Below are 20,961 nucleotides of genomic sequence, written 5' to 3'. Positions count from 1 at the left end.
TGCAATGTTTCAACATTTCTGTATACTTTCTTTAACTTCCTCAATAGAAAAATACGTAATATTTCTTAGCGAAATAATCAGAGAATATCCTCATACATACCTTCAGCCTCCTCATAATACCACATTCATCTTATCCTTATTGTATATAAAGAAAACTCACATGCAATATCACAAATTTAAAAAAAAAATGGCTGTTTTCCTAGAGATGTCGTCAGATAAGTTGACATTTGTTTACTTTCGATTTGCAAGCGTTTTTGCGTCACTACTATCCATATGAAAACATCCGACTCTCTCAGGGGCGAGAACACAAGCTTAGATAGGTTTTTAATACTTTCAAACCTTGGACCACTTTAATTTTTAGCCACAAGAAATCACAACCACATAAAAGTCGCGGATCATAACCGATCAGTAGCTTTTTACGTTACCATCACGAGCCGAATGTTTTTACGTCGGATAGTATAGCGGACGACACTCGGTGCAGAGGCGTAAATTCGTTGTGCGCCTGCAAATCGAAAGTGAATAGATGTCAACTTATCTAATGACACCTCTAACGAATAATATAATGTGGTAAGAAGTGTACAGCATCGCAAATCAAGCTAAGTGCTTCTCTAGTTATACCATCGATGTGCGTCTAAATAATCTCACTCTTTTTTTTAGCTCGGAGAAAAAAGAAAAAAGAAGTATAAATTACAACTATACGTGTTTAAAAAAAGCCCTCCTCTTTCATTAAAAATAATAATCCCCCTCTTCACCAAACAGTCAGCGATGTTACGGCAAGAAAGCAACTTGAGAAAACTCGGAGAGCTCTTTCTTCATATCATCATTCCTCCTTTGGATGGCAGGTGCGGAAAAAATTAACCGCATATGGTTCACCGAGGCCATCTTCTTCATACTTCTCCGTGAATTTTTTCGCGTTAAAATTTTCTCTGTAAATAGGTAGCCTGTGTGACAGAAAACACAGGAGCGTCAGCTTTATTCACTTTGAATTAGTGGGAAGTTATGTAAAACACACACCGCTAAGGTGAGAGTAGTAGGGCGAGAGTAAAATTTTTATTTAGAGCCGAAGTTTTTCGATCTTTGTGTTCATTATCACGGCTGAGGAAGTGGCACACTACATCGAGCAATAAGAAACCAAGCAGCACCAGCAATGAAACCTTGGCGTTTTGTGTTTTACATAACTTCCTACTAATTCATTATTGGTGTTACGGTGATATTACGATGTTCAAATATTATTTACTGCAGTGAAAAATTTCAATGAAGCTTTACAAAACACTCTCCGAGCCACGAGTACTTTAATAGGCGATAACAGTCACATTGATATGCCTTTAGATTCTGTTTTAAGCCATTGTGAATCCTAAAAGAATGTATATTTTCATGGCCGGATTAAGGGGATGACCACATGGGCCGCGGCCCATGGCGGCAAATTTTGCAATCTTTTCGAATGTAGGTATCAAAGAAAAGAAGAAAAAATCGAATTCCGAAAATAAATTTCAAACGAGAAAATGCGACAAAATATCTCATTTTCTGAGAGTGAAAGTATATTAAACATCTAATGTTGTCGTCTTCCGGTGATACAAAAGACAACACCTTTAATTAGTCGAGTTAAGAGAGAAACAAAACACGCAATTTGACCTTGAGCAAGAGCGGCGCAGAGAGCAATGATGACGAGAACTGAGATGAAAAGGAGAAGCCTTCGGCGCGGCGGTCGGCATGAAGCGCATAGCGCCTACAAGACTGCAAGAATACTTCACGCATTGCGTCAAACACATTGCGGTCAGCAGCAGTCGGCGTGAAACGCATCGCGCCTACATGACTTCATGAATACTTCACGCATTGCGCCAAACATAGGGCGGTCGGCGCAGCGGCAGAATTTGAAATTATTAAACCGCATTTATGTTTGTTCTTTCATAATTTTTTCGTTCGTTTGTTATGAATGGAAGGCCTTGTTCAAACAGGTGTGGGTTTAGGGAACTTAACTTTCGCGTAAAGTTCCGCGAGCTTTTGTTAGTGTTGACGGGGCTTTCACAAAAAATGTGCCCAACACGAGTGAACGCGTCTCATACACCCCTCCCCCACCGGCACGTTCACTTAACGAATTAGAAGGGGGCGGAAAAATACAGGCGGCCCATGGGCGGCAAGTAGGTAAATCCGGCCCTGTATATTTTAAACATATATTTCTAACTTGTTCTTTAACTAGCCTCCTGAATCCGAGCGACACCTCATTGGCAGCATTGAATGTAGCACCACGAGCTCACGCCTCACGACTTCGCGCCTTCAACTTTGCAGACGCAACACGGACATCCATCGAGTACGAATACTTGTATCTCTGCGCCGTTATCAACGCGCGTTCCTTCCCTTAAGCCGGGATTTCCTACAAATGCTTATTGGCGCGGGTCGGTAGCGCCCAGCGCCGATTGTCGTAAGAGCCCGTGTAAACGTCTTATTTTCGCCAGGCGTCAACACCGCCTCGGAGGCGGTGTTGACGCCTGACGAAAGTAACTTTTAACACGGGCTCTTATGACAATTGGCGCTGGGCGCTGCCGAACCGCGCCGATAAGCATTTGTAGGAAATCCCGGCTTTACTCTATTTTCATATTGAGTTGGTTCCGTTTGTCTTATTTTTAAGGGTAATGCAAGGACCTTGTGAGCATGAGAGCTGTAATCGGGCCTCGTTTTTTAACTGCACCCTGTAGGGAGCTCGTCTTAAAATTGGTATTTTGGCGAGAGTTGTTTGGTGTCAGGGAATAATTTTTTTGAAACAACTACCTCTAGAGATCCGAAACCGGGTTTGAGGCCTAAAGACTAGGAGAAACACATTTTGAGGGCTCTGGAACAGTAGCGCCTAACTGACAATTTTGGCGAAAAAGAGTAAGCAACTTCACTGCAGTACAACGGTATAAAATACGCAAGCTCGTGTTTTTACTTGTTTTTCAATTGAATGCGGTAATTCATTTAAAAAATTGCATATCTAACCTTAAAATTAAAAATATGGCAGAAATCGTCCTGCAAAATCGTCAGTTTGTAGACAGGCGACATTGTTCCTTAGCCATCGATTTCAAAGTTTAATCCATTGTATTCCTATATGAGGCTAGAAACTGTCTAATTAAAATTCATTTAGGTACGTCCTCTTTTAAAACAATAATATCCTAAGGCGCTCGCATCTCATTCTTTGACAAATAATAGAGTTTTCCATTTCCTTATTTATAAGTGACCAATTTGGCCCATGAAAAGATTGCAAGATTTTCTACAGGTTATACAAGAACTGAATACCTACCTATTATTCCGATTGAAACAATTGGGAAAAGAGCATTAAATAAAGAAACACTTACTGTCCACCCCTCACTCGCAGCTCTCGAAAATGAACAAAAGGATGCTGCCATAAGACGAATACAAATCGATGGTAAGCTGTAAGCAAAAATAAACGAAAAATAGTGACAATGATGGTAATTGTCAAATAATCACAGATAATTATTCATTAAGCTTAACGATCAAGGTTTAAGCATTATGCGAGTTAATATAATCAACTCAAACTGCTTAATCCTCATAATATATTGAGGCACAGGTCAGGGAATCAGGGAGCGTAGAACCCGTACTGACGTAAAACAGGGTCGCACGGGTGAAATGAAAAATACGAAATATCGAAAATTTCCGTAAAATATTTCATGAATATTTCACAAAGTTGTGGGAAAATATGAAAAATATAAATCATATTTTCAGGAGCTGGGTATGCAACATGCACTAGAAACACCAACAAGCAAAAACAGTCGTCTTTCTTTTCATTTCGCATTTAATTTCGAAAAATATTTTTCATATTTGTCCGAAATTTCAGCGATATTTCACTTGAAATTCCATGATTTTATTTTTAATGAAAATTTTCAACCCTGTTGTAAAATCCTTGATATTCTTTAAAAGGAAAGTGCTCTCTACTCTGATGTTGATTTTCTTGAGGGGGGTCGAGGGAGGCAAAATCGTTGTTGGTTCGGACGAGTTCAAGTGATTCCTGTGGGTAAATTATACAATTTTTTTTCTTTCCTAGCTGGGTATTGCAGCAATTTTTCACTTCTGGGCTTATTTTCATTAATTTTCAAAAGACACATATTTTACCAGGACAACAACTCCTCTTTCAAACAAAAAATCGGGTTCATTTACTGATTTATTTCTGAATAATTTCTAGACGTATTGAACAGCTTTTATGGGTGAATTTAAATATTTAGGAGCGTGCAATTCTTACGGAGGTTGTCTTTTTCTGGGTTTGGACCCATGTACTCCGTGAGTAACTCTCCTGCTGTGATATTGTCTCCCGGTATGTTTAGGATCATCCATAGCTGATATTGAACTTTTTGTAAAACCATAATGTTGACGTAATCAGCATCTGCAAAAATTAAGCGCGTGAGTATTCTCTTCATGCAATCGGTGAAGATAAGTTGGTCGATTGGTCTGTTGTACATAAGATGTACTCAGTCAATTGCATCGACTTTCACACCTATTAAATCACGCGAAAATCATTTTGAGTATATAAAAAATATCTAAAAATAACTTCTTAACGCTGGATTTGCGCAAACCTTACCATAAACTACCGAATTTACCACACCAAACTGAGCACATTTTTACCAAACCACGGACCATTAGGTTTGTCTGAGAAAAATGTTTATTAAAAAAAAAAAAAAAAAAAAAAAAAAAAAAAAAAAAAAAAAAAAAAAAAAAAAGTGAACTTTTATCAATCCCTCTGGCGTATGACTTAGTCCTATCTAACGGGTTTTTTTCTTCATATACGAAAAATATCCAAGCAAATTATTTTAAACGATTGGAATGGTACGTTAAAAAGATTTGTTTGAGTTTAGGACATCGCCTATCAGGATTTGATCTCCTAAAATTACTATCTCTCTCTCTCTCTCCCCCCCCCCTCTCTCTCTCCCCTTGCAGGCGATTATAATTAACGGTGACTAGAAAAAACAAGAATGTACTCGGTTTTTATAATGAAGGAGAAAAACTTATTTGAGCACAATTTACTCACGAACAGTTCTGTTGGTTTGCACAGTACTACTGTTGAAACCAAGCAGGAAAGGCGATTGCATATTTCCCTCCGCACGGAAAAATAGTTTACAAATGAGCTTTCTCCTTCGACCTTGATGTTCAAAACGTTGTACTCTCAATCATACACTGAAATCTAACTTTCGAGGGGCTAAAATACCAGCTCTTTCTAAAGTAGTTACAGCACAAAGTTTAAGAATAGTGATGCATATTGTACGTGTTGAAAATGTATGAAATAAAAACAAATTACCTAATAAAGTGACTGTGTAGTAGAAATTAGGGTCAACTTTCCATTTAATTTTCGGCTCGAACGCTGTACGGTTAAGAGATACAAAATTTCCCATTTGTATCATTAAATTTCCCTGATATTCCACCTAAAAGAATAGGAATAAAAACCATAGGATTACCAAAACTCTCAAGCAAGGATAAACAGGGATCAAGTCAGAAACTTCAAGATATATCTATCCATGCTCTTACATAGTTTTAAGTTTCAAAAATGTCACATGAAGCCTGCGTCTTCTTTGATGGACAGTAAAACTGATGTTAAAATTTACCACATACCGTTCTGGAATGATGTCCATTTAGTTCTCTTCCTTCACTTCATGCAATAATACTCGTAATGAACAAATCTCCAATGCCTCTTTCGTCGCATTTTCCATTATATCAGGTACAATTCTATATTTTTTGAGTCGAGCTTCAATTGATTTCCTTTGATGGGCAATATAACTGTCGTTAAAATTTACCGCACCGTTCTGGAATAATGTCCATTTAGTACCCTCACTGAAAAAAAAGGATTGCTAATTCACCGATTTAGGTTGGAGCAAAATTTGCTTCACTTCGTAAAGCTTTCTTATCCGTGCACGGTGTTGAATCAAGTGAACGACTAGCACGAATTGCTACACCGATTTGCTACATCTGCGCGCCTTCATGCAGTTAATCTTGCATCGAGTGGCTTGGAAGTGTAACCGCATTTTTTGGTATTGGCACTTTGCGAACAGAAAAAATAGCTCAATCGTTAGTCTGAAATAGCGGAATTTACGGAAAAATAGTGAAATTTACGGAAGAATAACTAAAAAGGTAACAGGCGTAGCCTTTCAGAGAGCAAAATCACCTACACGCGTGTGTGTAAGTTAGCTGAAATTTTTGTAGCGATTTTACCTGCATGGTTTGCACGTTCGTTTTTTAGCTACACCATGCCATGAAATACCCGCGTGCACGGCAATTTCAGCAATATTTTTTCTTCAGTACTTCCTGCACTTCATGCAATAATACTCGTAATGAACAAACCTCCATATCCTCTCTCGTCGCATTTTCCATAATATCAGGTACAATTCTGTATTTTTTGAGTTGTGCCTCAATTCCCTCGGGCGTATAGTGCGAAGCATAAGCTAATACATCATTCATATAAAATTGCACTAAATAAATAATTAACATCAGAGACTGCTGAAAACACATCTTCACTACGTTTCACTAATTAAAATTCTATTATTGCCTTTCTGCTAGCCACGCAAAAACTTTTGAGTCTTAAATCTATCTTCATATAAACCCTAAAATGTAACTAAAATCATGTTTTACACAAATAACGGAGTCTTGTGGATTATGATCGTGATAAAAAATGAAAATTTTATGAACCTGATATAAGAAGAATAAGAATTCGAATCACACGTATGTATTCAATTCTTGAACGCATCGTATTTTTTAATTGAAAATCGAAGTAAAAGAAATACAATTGATATTTTTTGGAATTAACACATTCTTGTCAGAGCACACCCCCTCCCCTAAGTTATTTCCACGTGGTGCCGGGTGATTATCAGATAATGTCCGTAAATCGATATAGATTTACATTTCCGTATTAACTACAGCCATGGCATATCTATGCAGGAGGCAGAGACTATATCATAAAATCAGAGAACTGTGGCATAACTCATATTAGTTACTTGATATCAATCAATGCCTCTGTTGTCAAAATTGTCGAATAATTATTTTCCAGTTATGATGCTCTCATCACTATTCCTACGATTTATACTAGAGACGCATGAAGCCTCTGAATGAATATGATGAAAGAACAGTTAAGCACATCTCTATGTGTTTACAGACCTTACCTTCCACAAGAGTAGCTCATTACTGCTGCGCGCATTATTCAGATAAAATTCCTGTAAGGGCTGATCAGCTGAGCTTTAAGGCTCTGAGACTCAAGTTTTACCACAGACTAAAGTAAAATTTTTTGCTCAACCGATTGCGCATCAATTATCATTGGAAGAAAAATAGCATTGACCTCCAAAGTTAACGTTTGCCTCTTCTTATTACCCTGTTTAGAATGTTAGGGTGGGCGGTGGGGTCCCTGAAAATATGTATCGTCTTTGAGTGTCCTTTGCGAATTGATTTTATAGATCGGTGACTTCAGTTGTAAAATGTCGTATTTTTTTCAAACTCTGAGATTCTTTTTCAAGGAAAACTAACCAAATCATCCCTTTGAAATTTTTCGCAAATACGTATGAATGACTACAGAAAAATCACAGAAAAAGCTCGAGGAAAAGGCAGCTTCGTTTTTGTTTAAAACATAGACCATGAAAGGAGATGTATATGTAATTTCACAATTGGAAGTACGCGTTTATAGAGTTTGGCCAATCAATTTGTTCACACTATAGTGTTAGTTCTCTGAAGTAACGGTTTTTCTTTTGTTTTTTTTCCCCAAATTTTGGAAATGGTTAATTTTTTGCATTTGCTGTCGGCTCCGTTTAAAAATGCATTTAAAAACCAAAAGAACCGATCGTCGTCTTTAACTTTCAACTAAATAGGCGTTTTCCGGTGATCTTAGTGCCAACCGGCAATTACTCAAACAAAAGGATTCACACCGTAATTCTACGAGGTTTTTAAAAACGGAATAAAATTATGCTAAAACCATTAAAAATTCTGTGAAAAAGCTACTTATAAAACCCATTAAAGATATTTTACATATTAAATCTGTTTAAAAAAAGAGCTCTATTTCTTCCAACTCGTTATGACGCGACGGCTAATAAACCATCGTCTCACGAACTCTGGTTTCAGGACATTCCGTCAACGATTTTTTGTCCGTGCACCTGTTTTGTCCAGTAGTTTACGTCCGCGCGTAAAATTGGCAACAGTGACTTTGTCCAAGCGTTCTATTTTAGTTCGTATGTAAAATTATATTGACAATTTCGAAATGAGAAAATTGAGAGAGGAGGAGGTGTTGTGGTAACTCATTTTAAAATGAAATATTACTCTCTTTTTCTTCCTTTGATTCATCTCGTTTATTTGTCATTGGTGAATATTTGGTTTTGTTTCTATCCTTAAACATTGTAATATGAAATATACCTTATAACTACTTTTTTTTTTTTTTTTTTTTTTTTTTTTTTTTTTTTTTTTTTTTTTTAAATAAAGAATTACTTCATTTCTAAGACTTGGCAGATATCTGTATAACCCTTTCCAAGCGATGAAATCCATATTATTCTCAATAAGTAGTAGCTGTGTAGAGAGGAGGTATTCAAAAATGATTAAAAGAGAAAATACACCAAGATGCACGGAAGAATGTTTAATCAACCAAATTGTACATCGATCTCTTCGAGTCAAATACGACCAATTTTGAGCGTTTGATTGCGCGTACACCACGCTGCAGCACAGTAAAAGTGCAAAATATAAAAGAAAGAAATTAAAGTGCTATGAAAATCGATAAAGTTGACATGGAGCCACCTTAATATTCATAAAATACGCATTTTATTTTCCTTTAATACATATCCCCCTTCCCCATCAATTAAAATGAGAATAAAACATGCAGAGCGTGTAAACATTTTAAAATATTGAGTTGAAAAACGCTAACTCCGCGAGTGTAAATATTAGAAGCTAATACAAAGCGGAGCGGCGTGTTAGCAGCGCGACATGCGCATTGGCGCCTGCAAACCTAACAGGGATACTTCACGCATTGCGCAAAACGCGCACTGGCGCCTACAAACCTAACAGGGATACTTCACGCATTGCGCAATGCGTGAAGTATCCCTGTTAGGTTTGTATGCGCCAGTGCGCGCTTCGCGCTGCGCTGGTCGGCCGCCCGCCGCGCCCCAGTGTGCCATGGCGCATGGCGCTTCAATAAAGCAACTATTTCACAGCAGAGATGTTGCATAGTATAATACAACACTGAAGGCACTCCAACATATTAAGCATGACAGGCATCCTCTAAGAATACGGGGTTTTCCTTGCGGTTCTAGGCGGTAAATTTGGGCATATTTTTGCTTGAATCAAGTCCTTTTTTTCACCTTTTAAGTTCAAAAATCATGCTAAATGTTATTGAATACAGATACTAGGGTTTAGTATGTTTTTTTACTACCGCTTTCTTTTGGTCATCGTCACTCGATTTAATTTGCGAGGGAACTTCGTGCTTTTGAAAGATGCCATCAATTGGACTGCGTTTAACAGAAAGGAACCAACATCAGCTATTGCCAAATTTAACGAGGCAAATTCATGTTTTACAAGAGATTGTTTGTGAGGATTCTTTTGAAAATTTTAAGGAATTTGCTTCGTATAATGGAGAAAATTCACTGAAATTCACACGAAATTCCGCACAACCGTTTTCATGTGAAAAATTAAATTGTGGAATTAAATTTGGCAATAGCTGATGTGGCTTGGTTCCTTTCTATTAAATGCGGTCCAATTATGATACGTTAGGATGCCTTCAATCTCGTATTATACTGAGCGCGACTTCCGTGGCGAAATAGTACCTCAAAGCGCCACGGCACGCCAGCAGCGTCGCGCCGTGGCGAAGTTGTACACAGGAAAAATCTAAGGACCTTCAGCTGAGGTAAATCAAAAGGTTCATTCGGTTCAGGTATAACAAGATGGGATTTTCTTGATAGATAATTACGTCCCGTCGAACCAAAGAGGTGCAGAGAGTTTTAGTGAAGTTTTCCTCATGAAATTACCGCTCCCTTACCAAAATGCTCAATCATATATTTTTCTCCGTTGAACCAAAAAAAAAAAACAAAAAAAACAAAACAAAACAAAAAACAAAACAAAAAAAAACAAGCAAACCCTCATTCTTCCAAGACATTATACATTTTCAACCGAAAAAATCGTGAGCAATCGTCATTTGTATTTACAAGTGGACCAATTAACTTTGGGTCTCAATATTGGTGAGTGGACCAAAACTCCCCTGCCGAAAAAACGTGTGGACGTAAACTGCTTAGAAAAACTTGTGCGCGGACAAAAAATCATTGACAACGTCAATGTCAAAATCAATGTCCTATAACCCAAATTCTACTTACTAGGGTTAAGAAAAACCATTGTTCCTCATTTCCAAGGACGAGAATGCCAGGCAAACTGGTAACGCATCATCAGCAGACAAACGAAAAGTTGATAATAACGCCTGGCGGCCTGGATACAACTATTACTGTTCCATGGATATGTGTATTGCATATACACCAAATCGAAGGCGCTCTGACTTTCCCAGCGCATACGGCGCCAGTTACATGCTCATAAATAGCTCACGCCAAGGGCTACCGACCGTCGCGTCGGAGCTCGACTCATCTGAGTAGAGGTGAGATTGGGCGCTGGTATTTTGAAAACACTATATTAACATGAGGGAGTTTAAGCGATTTAGCATGAATGATTTTTTATACTTAGACGACGTTCAATATGACACTTGAAAATGATATGAATTTATCAGATATCTCGAGTACAACCCACCCAAAACCTTATGTATAGCATCCATTGTGAATATTTCGGAAAAGACCGAGACAAAGTAAAGATTTGAAACAGGAAAATGCCGTTGGTGGGCGAATGGTCTGCATTGGTGAACTCTGCAATCAGTCATTCATTAAAAGATTTAGTTGACTTGACAGTGATTATGAACCCTTTAAATTTGCTGAGCTGCGCCGTTTTTGATTTAGGGGAGAAAATGTGGATGGTACGTACGAATGAAAGCAATGGATTTGGTTCCCATTCATTTTAATCGAGATGAAAATCAAAGTTAATTGATACAACTATTACAAAATTGGGCACTTACATTAGGCATGTAATTTTACACTGATTTTTATGAGCAGAATTGTGGGCTTAGAACAAATGGAATCAATAATTTTGGCGTATGTCGCTCATTTTGATCGAAATGAAGTTTAAATAGATTGCAACGATTGCAAAAGTGCACACTTAAATAACGTACATTCCTCTATTGTCTACCTAAATGGCAAAAATATTTCAAATACATCTTTAAAAACTTTTTTTAAAAAAGCAACTCTCAATTGATGTCTCAGGGAAACTGATTGATTAATGTGCTATTTTTAAAGTAAAATTTAGGAAAGGTAAATATAAAGGAAAAACAGATGTAAAAAATCTCGAATAGATCTACGTTAGTTTTTTAACAGATTAATTTTTTTGGTGGGAGTGTTTAAAAAAGTGCCCAAGAATGATCGTTTTTTAAAAAAATTTTACCAGACTTTAATTTTATAAACTTAAAAAAGAGACCCAAAAAGGTTTCTCAACAGTTCTTCGAGAGCTCATGAAAAGTGTTTTTGTTATGATCGTTACTAACGTGAAAAAGGAGAGTCTATACGTCAAGCACCTACGAGCTCTTGGGAGTAGAATTGAGGGGGATGGAGGACAAGGCGCATAAGTGCGTTTTTGAAAAAAATGAAGTATTCATGAACTCGACTAAATCTGGACTGAGAATATATTTTGTGAAAAATTCACATCTAAAATCCAACTTTAAAGCATCAAAAAGTGAGTTTAAACTTCCTTTCCGTCCCAAGGGTCCATGTAATTTTGAAACTTTATTGAAACAGCAGAAACTGCACTTATGCGCCTTGTCCTTCAAGCCCCTCAATTGTGAATAAAAAGACAATTTCATACAGCTTTGCCATTAAACTCTTTTTAAGAAGAAGCAGTATAAAAGAAACATTGAACAAATCAGTGGTATGGACGAAATCCTCATATATTTACGATCTCAATTAAGGCAGGAATCTAAGTGACAGGAGACTTTACCTTGGAATTTCCGGAGGCACTAATTTGAAAATTTAACTACTTGTTTAGTCGGTTTGAAGTAGGACTTGCAGTAAAAATCGTAAAAGAGGGCCAAAAATACCCCGGTGTTGGTGAACAAGCCGATTATCACAATTTTGGGCAAATTGTTGTCATAGAGAAGCATCCTCAGCAGGTAACCCATGATAACGATGAACTGACCCTGGAAAAAAAAGAGATAATTTTTTCACTACCTATTCCTTTAATTTAATTCATTTTCACAAAAGTATCTTAGCACGAATACGTCCATTTGTGATGATAGCAATGTAGATCACATTACTATAAATTGAATGCTTCATTGGGTATGTTACTTTTTAACTTATCTCATTAGGTTTTCCTTAAATTTATGAAATTACTCTTTTCCTGCATCACATATCGATGGTGAAAGTCGCAAAACACGCATCTCGAGTTGTAACGTTGCAGATCTCTTGTCTCGTTTTATATTTCTAAAGAAAATAGACAAGTGGCGTTTTTTGCAATTTTTATCGATTCTTAATCGTCTTTCTCAGAATATTCGGCTGTTGTCCAAGCTGTTTTCAATATTAAACACGACTGAATTAAGTTGTGATGAATAAGGGGTAGGAAACTTTCGCTCGTCTAATAAATAAAAAAAAATGAAGAAAACAAAATAGTAAACGATCTCAGTAGTTTTACCATTTGTAACTTTGTGATGTATTTTTTCCACCAGAGGTATTTTTGAACTTGAGGTCCGAGAGCAGAAAGAAGATAGTACCCGTACATCACTGCATGAACTGCTGAATTGATCACGCCGATAAGAACACATTGCTGACCTGGGGACAAAGACCAAAAAATGATGAGTCTCGAGCACATTCGGTTCAAATTGGGCAGATATGAACACAACGTTCTCCAGAGTGACTACGTGTTTTAATTTCAATCCTACCAGAGGCCTTCACGGAAAAAGGAAGAATCGTTGCCCTTAAAAGGTTCATGGTGGATTCTTACTTTACTAGCCGTAGTCAGAGTATTACTTTCATGCTAACAATGATTTCGGTCTCATTGTCAGTAATAAATGCAGGATTTTTATCAGAACTAAAGCATCGCTAACAGAATTAACTGTACGTCATCAAAAAAGTAACATTGTAACAACGACTAGAAAAGTAAGTAGGACCTGGAATCCAATACAAGATTTGCGATAGTAACCATTCTTTTTTCTCTGCGTTGAAAGAATTGAGACAACGCAAAAATATATTGAAAGGATAAAACCTTTATTACCTCGTTATCAGACTAGCACTAGACTAGACGTCATTAGAGTATAGCATTCAGCCGAAAATCTACCTTACATTGCTCATCCCTGCTTTTTGTTCCTCAGACTGTGGTCTCGTGACAAACGAGGGAAGGAGTTTAGAGCAAATGTGTGTCATTGTTACTATTCCATCAAAATGCATTAATGCATTGATTCCAGGTGAAGGTTCTGCCTCCATGAATATAGATTACTAGCCGTCCTGGACGCGCTTCGCGCGTTCGTCACGGCCAGCCAAGGGGCTGCGCCCCCTGGACCCCTGATTACTCGCTACGCGAGTGACATTCTGCTCGCTCCGCGAGCCATTTTTCTCAGTGATTATGGACATTTGATCACTAAGACGTATACATTTTGGAGACTCTGGAGGCAAAAATTTTCGTCACAGAACCTTGTTGCCGGAGCGTGCCATCATTTGCACGTGAATAGATGTGTGGAGATGAAGCGATGATGGGGCTCGATCATTTCTTCAAAAACGCATTTGACTGGGACGTCATCCTTTCGGACGGGTAGCGGAAAAAGACAATCCATGGAGCTCCTTCCGCGATTTGACTTGCTGAAGTGGCAAAAGTTCATCTTTACTTCTTTAGAAGATTATCGGTGGCGTAGGAGTCTAAAAACTGCTCAACGATAGTATAGTTTGAGTTCCGAATCGCAATGAGCCCACTCGTGTTTTTTCTTATACTTTCATCGCATATAAATTTCTCTGATGTTTTTGTTTTAATCTCTGATATTATATTAGCAATCATATCCTCATTTCATTTCCTTTCCCTTTCCTTTTTCCCTTTCTGGAGCATCTATGTCCATGTACAATTATTATTTTAAAATAGCTTTCCTCTAGTATACAAGTGATGCTTCAAACGGAATGAATTGTTTTAATGACATTTCCGGCTAAATCATGGGTTTTCCCTGGAAGGCAGCCTCTCGTCCCTCCCGGACTCTATTGTTGCCAGATAAGTTGCTTTTTTAGCACTTTTCCCGATTCAAATCCATGTAAAATATTCACATTATCGCACAATCTGGCAACCTCTCGAGTGAAATAGGAAAAGGTAGAATCGCTGAAAGTCTGAATCCTTCGAAGTTTATATTAATGATGATGATAAATAATGTACTTTTAATTGGACACACTACCAATGGATTAAATTAAGGCTAAAACGCCAAGATAAATACATGGCAAAAAATCACGAGTTATCCAGAAACTGCGCGTAATAACAGAGCCAATTTAACAATCTTAAAATTCATATTGGTGACTAAATTGCGAAACCACGTATCTCCGTTTGCGACATCGCAGACTTCCCATCATATTTTATTTTTCTTCGGAAATCTAGTCAAAGGAATTTCTTGATAACTTACTTCATTTTTCTTCCCTAATAGAGGAATATTTTGTATAAATTTCAAGTCATAATTTTGGATTGTTTCTCTGCGAAAAAATAAAATAGGAGCAGAGATTTGAAAAACCGCAGAGGAGATACGTGATTTTGCACTTTGGCCATCAATATGACTTTTTCCTTTTAAAAATTATACCATTCGTGGGTCGGCCTCAGACAACGTTCCTCATGCCACTGACCCGGCTGAAAATAACTACATCTAAACCCCAATTGCAAACGAAGGGCGGTGTAGATCTTCTTCAGTGTTGCTTCGGCTGTAAATTGAATCAAGTTTCAGATTTTGAAGAAAGACACGATGAGACAGGCTTTGCCTTACCTTCTGTGTATTTGACGAAGGCCCACGTACCCACTGCCATACATGTGTGGTGATAGACGTGAAGAACTGTGATGTGTGACTGCTTCTTACGTAACACAAAGAACACCTAAAAAACGGAGATTTCTTGGTGAGTATCACGTGGTGATCTATGGTGATTTCATCAGGTGAGTATTTTAGTAGAGATTAAATAACCCCAGAATTTTAATTTCAAACCGATTGATAATCTACGAATAGCATCTTGACGAACAAACTTGCAAATTTCTAGGTATATTTCAATTTTTACTAATCATTATAGTAAAAATTTCATGTGCTTCATTTTTTGCCACATCCAAAGAATCCGCTACAATTTCGGGTCAAAATAGCAATAGATTTCCTTTGGAAACGCTCGGTTTAAAACAGGTTAAATTTTCCTTTCCTGTATAAAGCTCTGTCATTAGGGTGGTAAACTATTTTTTTGTCCGTTAACGGATGAAAGTTTTACTTACAGAATTGTGGAGCATTTCCGCATCGAATCACAAACACACGCACACAAAAATTGAAAACTATTTTTGTTTACTGTTTTAATCAATTTTCTGTTGGAATTTCACTCAAGAGGATTCCCGAAGTATTATAATATTTGTTGAAAAATCATAGGTGACTACTAAATTTGATCCAAGGGTTAAGGAGACGATGCCACTATTTGGCTAAAACATTAAGATAGAAATACGCAAAAAATGTGAAAAAAGGGCTTTTTTGGGGCAACTCCCAACCCCCATCTCCCATGTCTTGTCCATTTTTGAAAATGGCACACATCGCAAATTCAGGAAATCAACTTCAAAGCGAAAAATGAACGTTTGTATCGCTGGAATGGACCACCTTAGACAACGTAAGAAAAAAAATCACTGCGAGGCATATTTTCTGAACTGTGACGCACAGCGCATTAAGTGTAATGCTAGTAGTCGAAATCAAGTCTTGCATGAAAAGTGTTTACTCATTGTTGGCATTAGAATCAATGATTATATTTTTTTTTTGCAGAAAAATAACAAAATTGACGTTGATTAAATTAATGGTTGAATATCAGCCTACCTTTCGGTAATGTGTAACTGCAAATCTGTTTCATAATATTACCTTGCTCCTCCGATGCAAGGTATACTCAAAACTTTATCAAGAAAAATCTAGTACGCCCAAAACATTTTTTCTGCTAATTTCGGAGTACATTATTGCCCAATTTGACTCAAGAAAAATTTGATTTTTGATGAACTGTAAGTTGAGTCCAACGGAAATGGTATAATTTCTAATTATGGGTTTGATTCGGAAATTTTTATTTTTTTTGTCTTTTTTTCCAACAATTGTATTTATAAATATAACAACTGCTACTAGAGTTATATGCCTTGAATCTATTAGGGTGAATTAAATTAACAAAGATAATAAGAAACAAAGTACCGTCAGATAGTACATATTTTCTAGGCGACCAGAATTGTTGAAATTGTCTGACTTGAGCTGTACAGTTTCCAAGGTCTGCATGTAACTCTAAGTGAGATGTTGCTGAGAAACCTGATTTGACCATCCTATATCCCTAACTTTGTCTACGGCGGTTCACGACTTAAATGGAAGGCTATGACATCACTCTTCGATTACTGCATTCAATGACTAACATTAATTGTAAACACTAATGTGTATATCTCACTTTGGAGTCGATTTCTGAACTTACCTCTGTGTGCTACGTTTTTTTTTTTTACGTGGAGTTGTAGAGAAAGACATGTCAAGCGCATTGCATATTCACAGTGTGTTTACTACACGTTCATTAAAGGGTTTGCAAGGTAAAAGCTGCTCACCGTATCTAAAAGATCAATGAATTTTATGAACATGAAACACCAGGCTGCTTGGTGGAGCTGTAACATAAATACACATAATCACTAAAAACAAATAAAGTAGATTTTACCAAACTCGAACGCAGTGAAACCAGTATGGTAATAAATACTGGGCTGTATGGTAGTACTTGCAATACTGTGGTAAGTATCAACGGAATTCTATTGAATACTACCATAATTCTGGTTATTTTCACTGAATAGTATCACTGTGTAAAAAATCAAGTAGACTTTGTAGTAGATGTTACCTTACTTTTTTTTCACTGATAATTTAAGATTAGAATAGAATCGTCTTGAATATCTGAGGTCTTGTGGCGCCTTCTCAGTGAAAATAATTGAGTGTGTGATGAGATGCATACAGGTTTTCTTGCACATTTCTTTTTATTATTTTTTTTTAATTTATCTGTGGACATATAACATCATTTGAAACTGAAGATGATACATGATTGTTGAAAATTAAAATCAATTTTTTTTAAAATATCATAGCTGATTTATATTGTTGTGCACTGTTTTTTTGTCTACCGATATCCTTCCCTTTTTTGATACCTAATTATGGAAAAGTAAGTATTAATCCAGTTCCACAAACCTTTTTTTTCTGGATAATTATATCGTCATCCAGATAAAAACTCGATAAAACCTGAAACAGAAAATAATTCACATTAGGCAACTGGATTTGTATGCTTGATTTAAAAAACAGCAAGGATAACATATTAGCCTGAGTGGATTGTGACGTATACGATGATCCCTTGGGACGAGGGATTATAATTAGGAGAAGGAATTTTTGGACTTCATCTAGTGTTGGCTACCATCAAATGATTTTTTTCTCGATGCAAAGAACATTAAATTAGTCATCAAAAACAGATTTAAATTTCTTCGAATAACAAAAATAATTCAATGATTGTAATAAATAAATTAAAAAAAAAACTTTCTTTGAAATAAAAAAATTATTGAACGTAATAAACATTTTCTTTAGACATATGTAGATAAAATTTGTCCTTCATTCAAAGTTTAAACCTTAAAAAAAATTCTCAATCACGGACAATCTTTCTTTAAATTGGACATATTCATGCTAAAAGGAACTATGTTTCACACAAACCCTCTGCACATAGTTCCTTTTAGCATAAATAAGTCAAATTGAGGAAAAGTTCTGTTGATCATCTTAACGCCAGTTTCAAGAAACGTCTGAAATTCAAGTGGAAATAACTAAATTCAAAAAGTACTCACCACAATCAACATGGAGACATTGTATACAACTTGACCTAAATTGTAAAAGATTATGGTGTATTTTAGGTTATATGCTTGCCTGTATTTCATATACCACGGACCAAAGATAAGTACAAAATACAGGTAGGATCCGGTAATTGTGAGAGCCGGCCACGGGCTGCTCATCATGGGCCACGAATCCATCGTTGGAACTGAAATTATAGAGATAGTTTTGAATTATTTAGGAGGAAAATAAAATTACGTAAATTAAAGAAAGGTCGAAAATTCTTAAACTTCATGCTACTCACGATTGAAAGGAAATACACCCTTTTTGATATTTAAAATTTTGATTAAATTGGTTGGATAGTGAACGTTGAATGACAAAGAAGATGTTTTAATAGCTTGGGATTTATGATAATATTTCTGCCGTGCTAGGGAAAAACGCCGTATGAGCCTTCAGGCGTTGCCAAATTTCCCTCGGTAAACCACGAATTTCCGGGGAAATTTGCAAGAAAATTTATTTCAATTTTTCAGATGAATTTGTTCGCAATCTTACCTAAAAGTCCTGAAAATTGCAAAGGAAAATATGCATAGCTTTCCTAAAATTGAACATTTCATTGAAGGAAATTCTGCAACTCTTGAATGTTCATGTGGCGTTTTTTCTTGGCATGGCAGATTAATTGGATTGCATTTTACAAAAAGGAACCACTAGCATTGCAATGTTGCTAAGATTGTGCAACTTCTTTTGTCTTGGAGGAAAACCCCGATTATCCATTCATAGTTTCTATTTTACTCGCAAAAAACTGTAAATTTATGACAAAAATTACCATCTAAATTTCATAGTTTTTCACGATTTTTGCAATTTTATTGCAAAAGATGAAGTTGCACAATCTTAGCATCATTGCAATGCTAGTGGTTCCTTTTTGCAAAATGCAATCCAATTGTTCATGGCACCTACGAGACTGAATCGATTTAAAGCGATCTTCTTTAAAAACCTATTCGTCATGGGCACTATGATATTTGAAGGGCTCAGAGGACAAGGCGGATATAAATGCAGTTTTTGCTATTTCGAGAAATACGTATTTGAAGGTTCGAAATTACATGTAATCTTATGGTGGAAAGAAAGTTCAGACTGACTTTGTGATGCTTAAAAATTTGAATTCGAGAGGAAATATTTTACAGACTATGTTTTAAGCCTAGTTTCACTTGAAATCATTAATATCTCAATTTTTTCAAAAGCTGCACTTATGCGCCTTGTACTTCAATCCCCTTATTTCTCAGCAGAGCTCATAAAATAAAACCAAAGGAATCAGTTCAAATAAAAGCGAAAGGATTGGAGCACAGAGTCATTCTGATTGTGATCGATGGAATCTTCAACGACTTTCGTTCATTGATTCTTGAGTTTCGTGTTATCACATTAAAAAAATCCATTAAAATATTCGCGCTGATTCGGGGATCAGATTCTAGTAGCGCAACGTCGTGAAGGTTGTTTTTACCGGTGAGACGATTCCACAGTCGCGTTCACACTTAAGACTCAACACTGTTCGAAAGGAAAGACATTATTATTTGTTTACTTTATTGTCATTTCATCGAGATCACTTGTAAACACGTACACCTCACTTGGAGTCGGAAGTTGTTTTCTGACCTTGATATTTCGCGAATTATTTCGTAGAAAAAACATTAAGCTTAATACTGTAATTCATGCTCCGTCTAACGAGCTTTCCAAAATATATTTGGTAACTATTAAACGAATCAGATGCTTACATTTAGAAGATAACACAGAATGCGTGAGTGCGTGTAGGACCTTAACGTTATTGATGCATGGCAGTGAACGGTCTACTCGAAAAAAAGTTTGAATCGACTGATTCTGGAGGAACCATAAACGCTGATTTATCGGTAGTGTTGGTAGTGAATATTACTGGCACGTCTATCTGAGTCCTAATAAAAGTTTAATGAGTAATAATTCTTGCCTTGTCCACTGTTCTGCTCATGTGCAGAGCAGTAGTGTAGATTTAGAGGGGGGGGGGGGATTCATGGGGTCTAATCCCGCCCCACCATGGTCCAAAGATTTCCCTGAGAAAGCGCGATTTCTAGCTGGATGATTATTAAAATTGAAAGATAAAGAAGGCTGAGGAAAAACGTAGCGATCCTATTGGTAGAAATGGACGGTTTTCATAGGCTAAGAGGGAAATTGATGAACTTATTAGAGGGTCTCTCGTGGAATGCCGATGATTTGTCTATAACTTACTTTCCGTGTCCCTTGCAACCATCCGCTTCCACCAAGGATCCAGTGGCGAGGTGTGAATAATCAATTATCGATATTTTCCCATTTGAAGCTACGGTAAAAAATCGATTTTTAAGGTGTTCGCTAAGAACACCCTGTTTATCGAGCCTTTTTCACGGGTTTAAATGGCAGATAGATCGATATATCGCAAATCACGCCACACCACTGCAAGGATCGCTCCATTTTCCCTTTGTATTCTTTATCTATAGTTCTGTACATAAATTTCAATCATCAGCCCTCAAAACTTGTCGTGATGAGTAGAAAAAAGAATGAGAGGTTACAAGATTCTTGATTATACAGAACTCGCGAAAAATCCACAAGGAAAGTTGCTATATTTATGTCAGTGACATCACGCTGCGGGTGAACTGAATCTAGATGCATGATTAACACTGACAGAAATCCAGTCACTTTTCCTTTGGTTCAAAAGATTTGGCCTTTGGTAGGTAGATCCTACGAAATTAACTCAAACTGCATGTTAGATGCTCCAAAAATTCAACAATTTTCTGGGGGAGGCTCCCGGACCCCCTTTACGCCCCTTGCCCCGATTCAAGGTGCCTGAATCGGCCTTTTACTACGGAATCATATGAAACTAGGTATCGAGTAACCAATAA

General features: G+C 36.9%; 2 protein-coding genes across 2 annotated transcripts; both read right to left on the bottom strand.

Moving 5' to 3' along the window:
* Positions 1-683: 683 nt before the first annotated feature.
* LOC109035703 (protein D2) lies at positions 684-6,919 on the bottom strand. Its single transcript, XM_019049419.2, has 5 exons — positions 6,319-6,919; positions 5,282-5,405; positions 4,232-4,372; positions 3,330-3,405; positions 684-941 (listed from the first exon to the last, which is right to left on the bottom strand). The coding sequence occupies exons 1-5, from the start codon at positions 6,484-6,486 to the stop codon at positions 821-823; spliced, it is 630 nt and encodes a 209-aa protein (XP_018904964.2). The 5' UTR covers positions 6,487-6,919; the 3' UTR covers positions 684-820.
* A 5,028-nt stretch (positions 6,920-11,947) lies between these two features.
* On the bottom strand, positions 11,948-19,854 carry LOC109042536 (very long chain fatty acid elongase AAEL008004). Its single transcript, XM_072302072.1, has 7 exons — positions 19,831-19,854; positions 18,088-18,278; positions 17,450-17,500; positions 16,831-16,887; positions 15,017-15,122; positions 12,709-12,845; positions 11,948-12,217 (listed from the first exon to the last, which is right to left on the bottom strand). Exons 2-7 carry the CDS (start codon positions 18,268-18,270, stop codon positions 12,038-12,040), a joined length of 714 nt encoding a protein of 237 aa, XP_072158173.1. The 5' UTR covers positions 18,271-18,278; positions 19,831-19,854; the 3' UTR covers positions 11,948-12,037.
* Between the last annotated feature and the right edge of the window lie 1,107 nt (positions 19,855-20,961).

Source organism: Bemisia tabaci, chromosome 6 (assembly GCF_918797505.1).
Source record: "Bemisia tabaci chromosome 6, PGI_BMITA_v3".
NCBI classification, from domain to species: Eukaryota; Metazoa; Arthropoda; class Insecta; order Hemiptera; family Aleyrodidae; genus Bemisia; species Bemisia tabaci.
This window is presented reverse-complemented; position numbering and strand designations above follow the sequence as displayed.